Raw genomic sequence first — 14,802 nt, forward strand, 5'->3', positions numbered from 1 at the left:
CCCAATACATAAAAAAAAATCGATCTGTTCGTTTAAACAAAGAAAGGACGTTGTGTTCGAGTTTATTAGGAAATTAATAGCTCTAATTAATCAATAACTCTTAGTGGTGATTTCGAATTATGAAGATTAAAGATTTCGTACGGTGCAGATTAGCAAGGAATGTTAAAATATTTCAATAACTCAAATACCAACTCAAAGTACTCAAAACAACCTGAAAATTTAAATTTATAAAGCAACCGTGAATAATAACATAATTTATTCTTATAATATTCTAATATAGATGTGTAAATCTTACTTGAATTTTCTCTAGGAGATGAAAACTATCAGGATTTTCTTTTCCGTTGAATTTGCTTATTTTAGACAAGATTTCGTATGCCTCTTGGTATTTTCCTTGTCCTATCAACCAACTTGGAGATTCATGAATAATTCTATAAAGTGAATTTCATACAGTTAATTTGAAATTGTAATTTTAATAATTAATAGCTATGGTAAAAAATTTATAATAGTCAATAACTAAACTTGAAACTTTTCCTTTTTTTTAAATTAAACTCTGGGATTCGAATGGAACAGTACCTGGATCATATGCATAAAATATTTTGAAGATGATTGCGGAACAATATACCAGGACAATGTACCAGATTTCTTCTGATTGTACTCCTGTTACATTTGGGTTGTACAGTATTTGTACCTTATTAGTGGAAAATATTTTGAATACGGCTGTGATTTGTACTTGGATTTGTAACATTTGTACTTGGGAATTTTTTTGTGCTTCTTTAGGGCAGCACATTATCTGTTTCATACGCATGAAATCTTTAGAAGACAGCTAGGATACAACATTTGTATCAGGAAATTTCTTCCCCTGCTAACTAAGTACACTCTCCTATGCTCAGTAATAAACAAATTGAAAAAAAAAAACCTTTTGACTAGAGCTAATAGATTTAAAAGGGTGATATAAAACTTAATTATTATGAAATGGTATACATTTTTAAATACATTGCCGGGTGAAAATAAAAGTGATAAAATAAAAGCAATGATAACTAACCGTAAGATTATTTTAAGGAAGCAAATGTATATTATTTATTATCAAATTATTTTATCTAAATAAACTGAAAAAAAGAAGAAAAAAACAGCTTTGCTATCACTTTTTTATGTATATTTTTTTAAAAAACTAGGTGTATTTTTCAGTGTTCTTAATATTCAAAAATGGTTCTTAAAATAAAATTAAATTTCGTAGTACTAGAACTTTATAAATCCAAAAGCGTCTTCGCTTCTAGTTCGCCCTTAATTCATATTTTCAGAACCAATTAATACTGGTAAAGTGAATAAAATTTAGTACTAATTATTTTTTAGAAACAATAAGTTTAAGGTAACCGCATAATGTCTTAATTAAAACGCCTTTAAAAATTTGAATTTCTATTTTTGCAAACTTTTGAAAATTATAAGGTAACTAATACTACTAATTATGAACTTAATTTAGCTTAAGTATGTTGCCATTTTTTGTATAATGTACTTTTTATATCAATACGGAAGGTGTAACTAGGCCTCTTCGGCAAATCATGGGTTAACATGCAACACCACAACAATTGTGAAGATCGAATTCAATAGATTTTTGAAGTGAACAAAGAAAATTCTATGAATAAAAATTTACAACAAACCCAAAACAAAATTAAAGAAAATTTATTGTTTATACAGTTTTGCTAAACAAAATATTTTTTTTCTTGCTTAAAATTTTTTTTGTAATACTCTTTTGCACGTTTTTTTGTAATAATTTTTTGCATTTCTGAAAGAAAAATGTACTTACTTCCAGTAAAGAAGCAGGCAAGCAGATGCTGTTGCGGTCATTGCACTAAGGTAGATCCAGTTTCTGGTAAGCCATGCCATTGCGGGCAAAATACACATTCCTATGGTCCAGGCAAAAGTTGATATGCCACTAATTTTTGCTCGATTTTCAGAACTAACAACTTCGAGGACTACAAAAAAAGCCACACAAGGAACGTTTTTAGGAATTTTTGAATAAACAGCATTCTACTCAGCTTATTATTAACATAAATTTGGGTATTTCTCTATCAACTGGCAACACTATAGTTATTTTACGTCATCTCTGTGCTGCCGGGTGCGAATTGAATTCATATCGACCTGCTATCTAGTGGATTCGAGCCCGAGTAACCTTCTTGGGATGGGAGCGCTCTATCCTCAGAGCCACTACGGCTCAATTCTAGTGTTTTGTATTATTTGTTGACATAATGTTGCCAGATTGGCAACACTGCACCAGAAAAGGTTAACAGTGTACTTTACGCGAAATCTATTGTGGCAGCTATCATTAAAAAACTTAAATGAGAGCTAAAATTATAAAGTTTTTGCTGCTCTTAATTCTTAAATACCACCATTGTTTCATGTGGAAAGAAAACTGTCACGGTGTACGCGTTATGGGTAGCAAAGGATGTTTTTCTCGTCTCGAAAGCTAGCTGAAACGAAAAATGCAATGAGTTTGTTTTCCTTTTTATGAGGAAGTAATTAAAAAAAAATCTGGGGGTAACAGGTCAATTAAAATTTTTGGCATGGCATAAACTTTACCAAACCTTATAACTTTACACTTCCCACCCGCCATTTCTTGAAGAGTGAGTAGTATCTATTAATTAAGTGAATAATTATGAGGGTTGATCTAATGAATAATTGACACGTCGGTTAGCGTCAGAAATATAGTTATGATAGTAGACTTTTAAGGACAGTTAGAGATAAGCTCTGCAGACTGTGTTTAATTGATTAACAAGGAACGTGTTAAGAAGTTAATCACAGCATGATAGCATTTAAAGTGAATGGTTAAATCTGACGAAGATAGATGCGTTCAGAACAAATCTTAGTCTAGTGCGGTTTTTTGTGATAAAATGTGATTTTATTTTTATTTACAGGGCAGCATAGAATGGCAGATTCGTAATTCGCGATCGCAACGAACTATAGGGGGCGTTGTTGTATGAGACGCATACCTGCGATTTCTATATGAACCGTCATTCAGTTACTCTGGAGACGTCGTTAATGTAGCGTGTAGCATTGCAACGTTCCTTCTTTAATGTGGCTTATTAAATTTAAAAAAGAAAAANAAATGATTTAGTTTTACTTTGAACTAACATTGATTATATATATGATTAAACTAACAATAATTAAAGTAAAAGCAAAGTAAGTCTGTCAAATTAGCAACGCCAACATTTAAACTACCGTTTTTTATTTATTTATATCCTGATTCTGATTTTATACGAATGCTTTTATGAATCACCCGTCCCCAAGGGGTTAACTAAGTGAATAAGTATAAGAGTGATTTGTATCTATTTACAAATTGAATATCTCTATGGGTGAGTTGTATCTATTAACTAATATAAGTATAAGAATGAGTAGTATCTATTAAGTAAGTGAATAAGTATAAGGGTGAGTTGTATCTATTAACTAAGTGAATAATTATGAGGGTTGTTCTAATGAATAATTGACACGTCGGTTAGCGTCAGAAATATAGTTATGATAGTAGACTTTTAAGGACAGTTAGAGATAAGCTCTGCAGACTGTGTTTAATTGATTAACAAAGAACGTGTTAAGAAGTTAATCACAGCATGATAGCATTTAAAGTGAATGTTAAATCTAACGAAGATGGATGCGTTCAGAGCAAATCTTAGTCTAGTGCTGTTTTTTGTGATAAAATGTGATTTTATTTTTATTCACAGGGCAGCACAGAATGCCCGATTCGTAATTCTTCAATGAAAACTAATCATTTTCGATTCTACAGAACTATATTTATGGAAGATCACGGTGTGCCCTGGGTCTTAGCAAAACTGATATCCATGTAAACTGTTCTCAAAAAAACTTAACACCATTTGTTCACAGTTGCTTGTTCAAAGCAGTGTTTGCGCAATAAATAACATAAATAGCTACCGTTCGATGAAAATGACCACAGTACGTTCACCTTCTGCCTCAAAATGCGTATTATTACGTCGTGGATTAATGAATATTTAAATTTCATTCCCTCTATCCCAAATTAGTTGCTATATTTAGGTCTAACATTTTGTCCCATATTACTTGCTATATTTAAAGTAGGTGGAGTAATTTATATTTCAAGTATCATTACGTATTTCAAGTTGCTTAACTTCTGATGCTGTTTAGTAGATCAACACCAATAACACAACAATACTAATGAATTCATGATTCATTAGCTAGAAGATAGTTTCATGCGACTTCTGATGGAGGAGTTCGTACAAAATTGGGCATGGCTAAACAGTGTGCGAACCCTGGATTTTTGAAATTAATTTGGTACTGATTTTAAGACGGGAATTCATGGTAAGTAAATGTTGTTGACTGATAGCGTAGTACCCTGAAATCGTGAAAAAAGTTCAAAGAAAATTATAAAATCATTAGGATAAATAACCAGGGCAAAAGTTTTCAAATGTAGCATGTAGTTTGGGAAAAAGGGAGTATTTAAACACTTTTAACACGTTGAATGCCATGGGGGTCACCGGTGACCGGCACTGAGTTTGCTCGTGGCTCCACGGGGGTCACCAGAGACCGATACTGAGTTTGTTCGTAGCGTCACGGGGGTCACCGGTGAAGCCAAGATTATTATAAACACATAATTCGAGTAAATTTTAAATTTTTTTATATTATTATCGTTGCTAAAATGGTTTGAAGAAATTAATGCAATATAGAACATACAAAGGTAGTTTTATTTATATACAGAGAGATCCCAACTTNGCATTCGTACAAAATCAGAATCAGGATGTAATTAAATAAAAAACGGTAACTTAAATGTAGTCGTTTCTAATTTGACAGACTTACTTTGCTTTTATCTTAATTATTGTTAGTTTAATCATACATATAATCAATGTTAATTCAAAGTATAACTAAATAGTTTTATTTTGAACAAAGTAACGGTGAATAAAATAAATCAAACAATCATAACTCCGCCCACAAATAAACTGTGCTAAAGAATTACTTTGATTACCAGCTTTATCTTTTTACCCTGGTTGATACGATTTCATGCTGTCACGTATTTGTGACAGTCGGCGCGAAAGGGTTAATTGTGATTCTTGGTTTAATAAATACAATTCAGTAGATTTTTATCCGCCACTATTTCTAAAGAATTCGTAGGTATATATAATTCACCACGTTATTTACATATATGTCATGCTAAACCTTTTAAGAAACGAGCAAAATCTGTCTAATATTAGCAAATTAAGTTTGTAGTTATTTACCGTTTGGCCAGACGGGCAAGCCATGTAAAATTAGCGTGGTATTCAACGTGTTAACTCTCATGTGAACTAGTAACGCAATCAAACTAATTAGTAATATAACTAGTAACGTAATCTAGATGCAAGCAATCCGTGGAGCACTCTTCTGATTTCAATTCATAGCTCTGAAAAGTTGTGCTGCTTTTGTTTTTAACCCTTTGCATTCGAGGTTCTTTAACCCCTTGGGGACGGGTGATTCAGAAAAGCATTCGTACAAAATCAGAATCAAGTTGTAATTAAATAAAAAAACGGTAACTTAAATGTAGTCGTTGCTAATTTGACAGACTTACTTTGTTTTTGCTTTAATTATTGTTAGCTTAATCATATATATATTCAATGTTAATTCAAAGTATAACTAAATAGTTTTATCTTGACCAAAGTAATGGTGAATGAAATAAATCAAACAATTATAACTCCGCCCACAAATAAACTGCTAAAGAAATACTTTGATTACCAGTTTTATATTTTTACCGTGATTGATACGGTTTTATGGTCTCACGTATTTGTGACAGCCTGGCGAAAGGGTTAAACGATGAAAAAGCGGATGCAAGCACTTAAAATTTAGAAGAATGTACTCAATATATACACACTTATTGTACAAACTTTGATGGCTACTAAATAAAGTGGTAAACATGTAAAAATCGTAACACTTGGAGTGGTAGGAATTTTACAGGTAGTAATAGTGATTGATAGAGGCACTTCTCGAGTGCAAAGACTATATTTTTTCGAGCGCTATCATGCGTGACCATTTTTCCTTCAGACAACTTTTATGTAAATAAAGAAAACTTTGCTTACGTAGTATAAAAACTATGGTATAAATCGAAGTAAAGAAGCATCCATTGAGAGTTCGGAGGAAAAGAAACATCCAAAAATAAGGACTCAGCACAGAACTTATTTCAGTGACGGCAATCATGAAGGCAAATATCATTAAAGCTGGCTTTCTGCCGATCCTTGAAAAGAAAAACAAATGTATAATGTTAAACTAATTTATTAAACCAATTAATATTTTTTGATTAAGTAATTGATTTAAGATTTTTGTTAAGAAATATTTAAAGGAGTTATAAGGATTGTGGATTTTTTTTTCACATTATAACAGACTTTTTTAGCCAAAACTATTGTCAGAAATTGCAAAAATAAGAATCGTGGTCATCAAATGCATGGTTAAGATGAGATCTGATTTATTTAATGTAATTTTCGTTAAAATTCAAAGTGGTTGATAAAAAACTGCGCAGCTTAAGAGAAAAAAACTGTACTTTCTTAGTGATTCATATTATTGTAAAAAATAAATAGAGTCTTTTGAGTTATATTACTGTTTAATATAAGCAGGGTGTTTTCAGTTTCATCATTGTTAAAAATGAGCAGGGTAAATTTTTTTTTAAATAGCGTATGCAATTTCTATCTATACGGCGTTAACATTCCCCTTAAAAGCATTAACATTCGTTTGTTTGCTCGGAATTTTCTTTTAATATCAAAACTGCATCACGAAGATTCCGTTGACTAATTTGGGTATTTTCCAGTGTTACCTACTATTTTAGTTATTTAACACTAGATTGCCTAAGGAAGTCATTTTGACTGCTTTTAATTTCAATTAGAAAAACAATGATGTACATAATGGCACAATTTCTTAAAATTTTGTACAACATATAATTTTTTTTATTGTGAATATTTGCTAAAAACTTATTATATAACTGCAAATAATATAAAAAATATTAAAAATTAATTTTTAACAAATTTCTTTACACATTATTTATTCTTTTACAATCCAGTCATTTTGACTGCTTTTGGGGCAATATAGGTATATACAAAGTTTCAGTCTTTCTAGTGTTAATAAATCGTAGTCATATAACTGGAAACCGACAAAAAATTATTTCTGACATTAATATCTATCTATATTATATAAAACGCTAATACGTACGTATGTATGTATGTATCAATAAAACCGATGATATTTCTTTTCTCGCGCTGGCAACAGTTTTCATTTTTAATTGATTGGATTCGGCGCGCAAGAGCACGTAGGGAGCAACCAGATAACAATAACCAGAGTGAGCATTATCAGGTTGTTCAATTCAGATTCATGCACTAAAAACATGACAATATTTAATTTAAACTCAATTAGGAATTAATTAATTAATTGAAGTGAGAATGCTTTAAAAGGCCGCTGTTGAATTGATATTTTTCTACTGGGAGCTACCTAAACGTCTAAAAAACGTTTAAGTGTTTGTATTGAATGCATTGAATTTTTTTATATTTCGCGTTTATTTATGCATTGAATTTTCACGCTTTAAAATGCAGAATATTAGTGAAGCAATATTTGATAATTTATTTTGCTAATATGTTTCTTATTTAGCTAATGTTTTGATTTTTTCACCATGTACAATCTAAATAGCTAATATACTTTTTTAAAAGCCAATAAGAACATTGGTAGAATTCATCTACATAAGTACAATACTATGTCTTTGATAAAATACTATGTCTTTGATGATAAAATACTATGTCTTTGATGATAATATATTATGTCTTTGTGCTAGAACATTGTGTTCATTGGCGAGCGAGAGCAGCGAGCCATGGTTCACGGCGTGAACCACATAGGATTGCGTAACAATTCTAGGGGGTTGGCGAGCGTTAGCGAGCAGGGGGCGGAGCCTCCTAGTACTATTATAATATACGCGGATATCTCCGTTTCTTGACATACATTTTCAAAATTAAATAACTTAATTGCTAGGCCTTTTTATTTGAAAAAAAAATGGACATGTTGTCTTTTGACAACATGTCCATTTTGGTTAACCATGGTGACTTAACCATGACATACCTTTTGGTTAACCATGGTGACTATCTAGCTAATGCTCACCAGATTGTTTGCAAGCGAAAGTTAATTGGTGAACTCCACGATTACTTAACCTTTCTCCTTTGTTACTCTTATTGTATTTTTTTGCTCACTAACAATATTTAGTTGATTACAATCGATGAATACGAGACAGGCTTTGGGATGAAATCGTGAAACTCTGTATCTTACTTCAGCGCTTGTTAAGTAAAACGTACCGCTAATACAAATAATCAAATTAAGTTTTGCATTTAATATTTTTATTTTATGAGCAATATATTTACAACGATGCTTTGTGTACATTGTTTCACTAATTTTTTGCAGTTTAAAAATGTAATTAATACTTTTTCAATGGATAAATTTTGGGAATGCGTCATCTGTAGGCTGTATAATAATTGCTAAAAGATAATACACCCACTATTTTCTCCATAGATGTTTTGATTTAATGATTTAAAATTAAAATACGAAAATTTCAAGAAATTAGGTTAAATCAACAAAATGAGTATGTCCGAATGGGCTTTTTTTGTGCCTATAGTAATCATACCTGTCTGATAGGAATCCACAGAGGGGCGTTCCAAGTGTGACGCCAACGAACGACAAACTGATGACAAGACTGCTGTAATAATCGTCCTCGCAGACCATTTCCCACTAGAAATACAGCCAACAACGAAATCTATTAGAGATTGTTTTCATTAAAAGTTGAAAGATAGAAAATTTTCGTTCGAAAGATTCATATAATTTTTAAGAGAGATTCTAATATGTTAGTTCTCTTTAAAATGGAACCTGTAAAGTAGAAAATGAGATCAAATGAGATCTTGTCATCATGATCTTGTTTGAGCCCGAAATTGAGTGAAATTATGCATTAGTTTTGCTGAAATTAAGTAAAAAGATCAATAGATAGGTTAGTTTTCCAGCATAAAAAGTTTGTGCCGAAATAATTAGTATAATGTGTGTAAAAATATTATATGATTACTATAATAAGTTTTTAGTATGATATTAACACAAAATTTCAAATTTACTACAATTTAGTACATTTAATAAAACAAAATGAATTAAAGATAAAGAGATGACTGGATCTAAATATGAAAAGCAATTATAATAATGTGTGTAAAATTTTTATATATGATTAAAATGATATGTTAATATATGAAAATGGCATAATATGATTAATATGATTTATTAATTTCCTTGAAATGAAGTAAAATAAGTGTTAGGTAAAAATCTATTATTATAGATAGATCAGTTTTCTTATATGGAAATTCGAAGCTTGAATAATTAGTAAAATATGAGTAAAACTGCTATACAAATATAATAAACTATTTATAATAAGAGAACAATAAGATATTAGTATAGCTTTTCATCAATTTCATTGAAATGAACTAAAATGAGCAAAAGATAATATTAATAGATTAAATTTTCTTTATGAGATGTTAAAGTTAAAACAATATAATGTTTGTTAAAATAATATAATGTTTGTAAAACTGTTATATGAGCAAAATGATATGTTTATAATATGACAATAACAATTCATTAATTAATACTACAAACGAAACAAAATGAATGATAGATGAAAGTATGCTTAGATCAAAAGCAATTAGTATAATGTGTATGAAATTTTTATATGATTATTATAATATGTTTGCAAATGAAAATGACATAATATGATTAATATAATTCATCAATTTATCTGAAATGAAGTAAATATAAGTGTTAGGTAAAAAGCTGTTATTATAAATAGATCAGTTTTCCTACATGAAAATTGAAAGCCTGAATAATTAATAAGATGTAAGTAACACTGTTACACAAATGTAATAACCTATTTATAATATGAGAATAACATAATATTGGTATAAACTATTCATCAATTTCATTGAAATAAAATTAAATAAGCAACAAGTAAAATTCAAATTCAATAAAATAAAATTCAAAAATACAAATAAATCCTGGTTGATTAAGTACTATATGACCAATAGTCATTAAAGAATTTTACCTAAGTTTTGAAATTCTCCTTTTTTATTAGAAATTAAAAATAACAAAACTTAAGATTAACTTACTCTAGTTACAGATGTTGCATCATAATTGGTTTTATCGAATTCCCAACCATTGTCACAGGCTTTGGTTGGCCAACTTGGATTTACTGTAAAATTTTCCGTTGATAAGATCTCCGCATAGTTGATATCATACATTGAACAAGAGGGATCATTTGGCGGACTCAGGAGATCTAGTTTAGCATCAGTGGGGAGATTTGAAGCGGCGACTTCTGGTACGAAGCACCAATGTTCAGGAGTACTAGAAAGGAAGATAGAATTCATGGAGAACCAAGGAATGACCAAACTGGCCGGGATGAGAAAAGTAATGGATAGAAACTTTTGATAAGGTCCATTGCCCCCAACGTCATTTAGAATATCTTCAAAAATCATATCTTCGGTTTAAATGGATCACAAATAGTCAGTAATTGACCTGAAAAAGCAATAAATTGCATGATAAATCAGACTAGAAGGAGGAGCAATTCGAGGCAAAAATCTAGAATTTCACTATTATTTTGAAACAATGAAATGCAGAATAAAAATTTGTCTTATATTTGTTTTGTTACTATTGTTTAAGCATTGTATGAAACGCCGGTACGCTAAACATAGCTATCCTATAAACACCAGCTATTTTACGGATACTAAAAAAGTATTCTATAAATTACTTTCTTTAGGCTTTTCAGAAAAAAGGAGATTATTATATACTTTAATCCATTAATTTCAATACTGCGATGATTTTTTAAGAAATGCATTTTCAAAAGAAGAGGTAAAACATGTGTTTGAATTGAGTGGATATTGTCGTCTGTCACCTACCATTTTAGATTTTAGAAAGGTATTGTAAAAAGCCTTCATATCTATATAATTATAAGCTAATTCATCAATTATGTCTTTCATTTTTCAAAAATCAATTATTGTGCATATCAAATCATGTATTATCTTTATTTTTAATTTAAGTCTACAATCAATATTTATAATGTTATGTAAAAACGTCAATCTGCCATATTGAATTTTTTCATTGTTTTATTATTTCCCAAGCAAACAGCTTGATTTTTTATGGCTACCACAATGTTTGCCAAATCAATGTATTTTACATTACTGTATGTAATTCAATGATGATTTGGATAGGGGCCGCTTCCCGGCTCAGGTGCCCAGTTTACTTAAATAAAGCAATCAAGTAAATTATATGCTAACAATGAAGCACTTGTACTATCACTTTTTTTCCTATTTAAAACTTTTAGCCCACTTTAAAACTTCATTATTCTTAGCCACTAATCTTTTGCAGAACATTCTGAGATGCCAACTTGCTCCGGACAGCGAATAAATATTTTCGAGTGGTAGTTTATTAATTATAATTCTTGGTTTAATAAATTTAATTTACTATGTTTCTATCTACCACTATTTCTAAATATTTCAAAGGCTTATATAAATCGCCACTTTACCAAGTACTTTCACTGCCTGCTTACCTCAATGCTCATTCAAAACAGCGTAAAAATTCCAGATAAATGAGATCAAAACAATAGGACTAGGCATGGCAGGCTATACTCTTTAAAAAGCAAGTAAAAATAGTCTAACATTTGCAAAGTTTAGTTTGTAGTTATTTACCGTTTTTTCTTATTCATTATTTTGGCGTGTCCGGAGCATCTGGCATCTCTGAACGGTCGTAAATTTTTGTCTGGAGCACATTAACATTTGTGACCTAAGACAACGCAATTTTGTCAAACATGCATGCTTTATCTCTCTATTGTTTAGCTAATAGCGGTAGCTAAATATTGGCAAACGCTTAGAAGCAAACAGTTTAATAATTTTATTGGTTTGTAGCATTTATAGATTAAGTGTTGCCGGTCTGACTGGTAACAATGCGCTGTAAAAAAAGTTAAAAAACTTGATGACAAGCTTCAATACTTTAGCTGGGTTCGTACGGACCTGAAAAAAAAATTTATAACTGGTATTAATTTTGTTGTAACAAAGCTGAAGTTTTTTTAATGTTAGCTTCTACTATCTAATTAAAGTATCATATTACAAACATAATAATATAAAAAAAATAATTTTAATATTACTACCACTTTTTAATTTTTTCCAGTTGTGAATGAACCCTGTTTAATAAATATTTTTGATCACAACTACGTATATTTTTTTAAAGGAAATATTTTCCGACAGAATCTGAATTTTCATGGATATGCATTTTTATTAATGGAAATTTCATCTAATTAATTAAATGAAACTGTTCCCGCTATTAAAATATTTCAAAATCCGTTAAAACCCCGCATAAAAGACATTGTTTACTTAAAATGAGTAGTATACATTCCATCAAAATTTCATTATTGAAAAATACGTTTTTTTCTTTTCATTATTTTAAAAAATATTTATTTCGTGAACTACGAAACTCAAATTTTATCAGTCTTATGTATTGTATAGTAGTACAAGTAGACCAACTGTGAAAGATCTTATAAAATGGTAGCATATTAAAAGTAAAAATTTGCAAACACTCGTGTGTTATTGCTAACGTTTTATTTATATATTTACCCCCGGAGATAGTGGGAACAAAGTAGCGTTTTGAATTGAGAATCACACATTAGAGCAATAATCTTTCTTGCCACTAGAAAAATTGTTCCCAACAAAGTGGAGCAAGATTCTATTACTAGTAGAATTTTAAAATATTAAAAAAGAAATAATAAACTGTACCAGTAATATTTTGAAATAAATTAAATAATCTATTAGAATTTCCATTTTAAAACGGATATCGTCTGACAATTACTGCTATTAAAAAACCGGAGATTTAGATAGTTTCTGGGTAAATTAAGTTATAGTATAGGTCTATTTTTCTTCGATATGTGAATTTAATTTTAAAATTAGCCACCGCCATATTCGAGACATTCCAAATAAGTCAGAAGGTAAAATTTATTTTCATTAGCTTTCACTTCATTACATTACCGAACTAGCAACTTTCAACTCGTTTCGCAAAAATTTTGTTTAGGTTTTAATGTATGCTTTATTTGTTCATTTAAACTTATTTTCTACAACACTACATATTATTTGATTTAAAAGTTCATATGCAGCGGCACTTTATTCCAGCTTTTTCATAATTAGGTTTTTAAAATGTTGGCAAAATTACCGAAATTCTATAAACATGGCTTTTAAATGTTTACACTGTATAAAATATTCGAAAAAAGCTAAGTAGATGGCTGGATTGCATTACATTAGCTTTCAAATTTCAGGCCTTCAGATATATCATCACCTCCTTTTCGCATTTATTATCAAAAATTGGTTGCCTGGGCGGCGCAGCAAATATTTACAGTGTATAAAAACATTTTGAGTTTGCAACATTCTGGTATGATATCATCACCTCCTGCATACCTGCCAACTTTTGCGCAATTTTATTTTTATATTTAAAGTGGTAGTAAATATATACTATATTTTCTTTTATAAGCTTAATTTTTAAATGATTATGATCACCATTATTATTAAAAAAATTAAGCATATATATTAATATGCGTTACTATCATGGTTACTATCATGCGTTACTATCATCGACATCATTACAGGCTCCCACGGGCATCACCTCAGATGAAGGAGTCAGTTGTCCGCTTCGCGGACAGGCACTCATTATCATTTTTCCCAGTGGTATTAAAATGGAATTAAAACTTCAATTTTAAGCAAACAAATATGATCAAAATCATTTAATAATTATAAAAGAAAAAAAAGTATATATTTACTACCACTTTAAATAAGAAAATAAAATCGTCCGGAAGAGTTGGCAGTTATGGGCACTCTGTTCTCAACTCCAGTTCAAGTTCATGGTTGTCAGCTGATGTTTTGTCAAATACAACGTATTTTTTTGCTTACAATTGAAATTTTAATTCCATTTTACTACCACTGGGAAAAATCATAATGGAAGGGATTAAAAGTTGGCAGGTATGCTTCCTGCATCAGAAAGCCTCCACACGGATTTTTAAAAGTAGTCTGCGCAGTAAGAAAGCTTTCACTATTATTATAATAATAAGCTATTCATTAATATTTATTTTATATTCGGTAAGGAAAAAATCCCAGTGAGTCAAATTTTTATTTTAAAGACTCTCAAGTTAAATTCACTGAACTTTTCACAGCAGACTTTTACTTAAGACGATTGTTTAAACTTTTAAATACCAGGGATGCCAACTGCTGTCTATTAATTTAAAATTAAAATATCCAGAATAAGAGATATTTTTGCCTGTTTTTTAAATGTCTCACCACGAGAGGACTACGACAAAGATGCATTTTATATCAGGCCAGCGATGCCAACTTGCTCCGGACAGCAAATATACATTTTAAAATGGTAGTTTATCAATTGGGTATACTATAGTCTACGTCACAGGTTGTGTTATTCCTACTTAACCCTTTCGCGCCGACTGTCACAAATACGTGACAGCAAAAAACCGTATCAATCAGGGTAAGAAGATAAAACTGGTAATCAAAGTATTTCTTTAGCAGTTTATTTGTAGGCGGAGTTATAATTTTTTGATTTATTTAATTCACCATTACTTTGTTCAAAATAAAACTATTTAGTTATACTTTGAATTAACATTGATTATATATATGATTAAACTAACAATAATTAAAATAAAAGCAAAGTAAGTCTGTCAAATTAGTAACGACTACATTTAAGTTACCGTTTTTTATTTAATTGCAACTTGATTCTGATTTTGTACGA

At 30.1% G+C, this 14,802-nt stretch overlaps 1 protein-coding gene across 2 annotated transcripts in view; it reads right to left on the reverse strand.

Annotated features, from left to right (window-relative positions):
• The window catches only part of LOC107452447 (carcinine transporter), a 34,845-nt gene that overhangs the window by 11,785 nt on the left and 8,258 nt on the right, over positions 1-14,802 (reverse strand). For both annotated transcript variants that reach the window (XM_043041846.2, XM_016068923.3), the window contains exons 2-6: positions 10,143-10,548; positions 8,633-8,736; positions 6,063-6,217; positions 1,802-1,970; positions 296-428 (exon numbers count right to left, since the gene is read on the reverse strand). In XM_043041846.2, the coding sequence (XP_042897780.1) occupies positions 296-428; positions 1,802-1,970; positions 6,063-6,217; positions 8,633-8,736; positions 10,143-10,508 (927 nt within the window). In that variant the 5' untranslated portion in view covers positions 10,509-10,548. The remainder of the gene's footprint in view (positions 1-295; positions 429-1,801; positions 1,971-6,062; positions 6,218-8,632; positions 8,737-10,142; positions 10,549-14,802) is intronic.

The sequence above is a fragment of the Parasteatoda tepidariorum genome, chromosome 9, assembly GCF_043381705.1.
Source record: "Parasteatoda tepidariorum isolate YZ-2023 chromosome 9, CAS_Ptep_4.0, whole genome shotgun sequence".
In the NCBI taxonomy this organism is placed as follows: domain Eukaryota; kingdom Metazoa; phylum Arthropoda; class Arachnida; order Araneae; family Theridiidae; genus Parasteatoda; species Parasteatoda tepidariorum.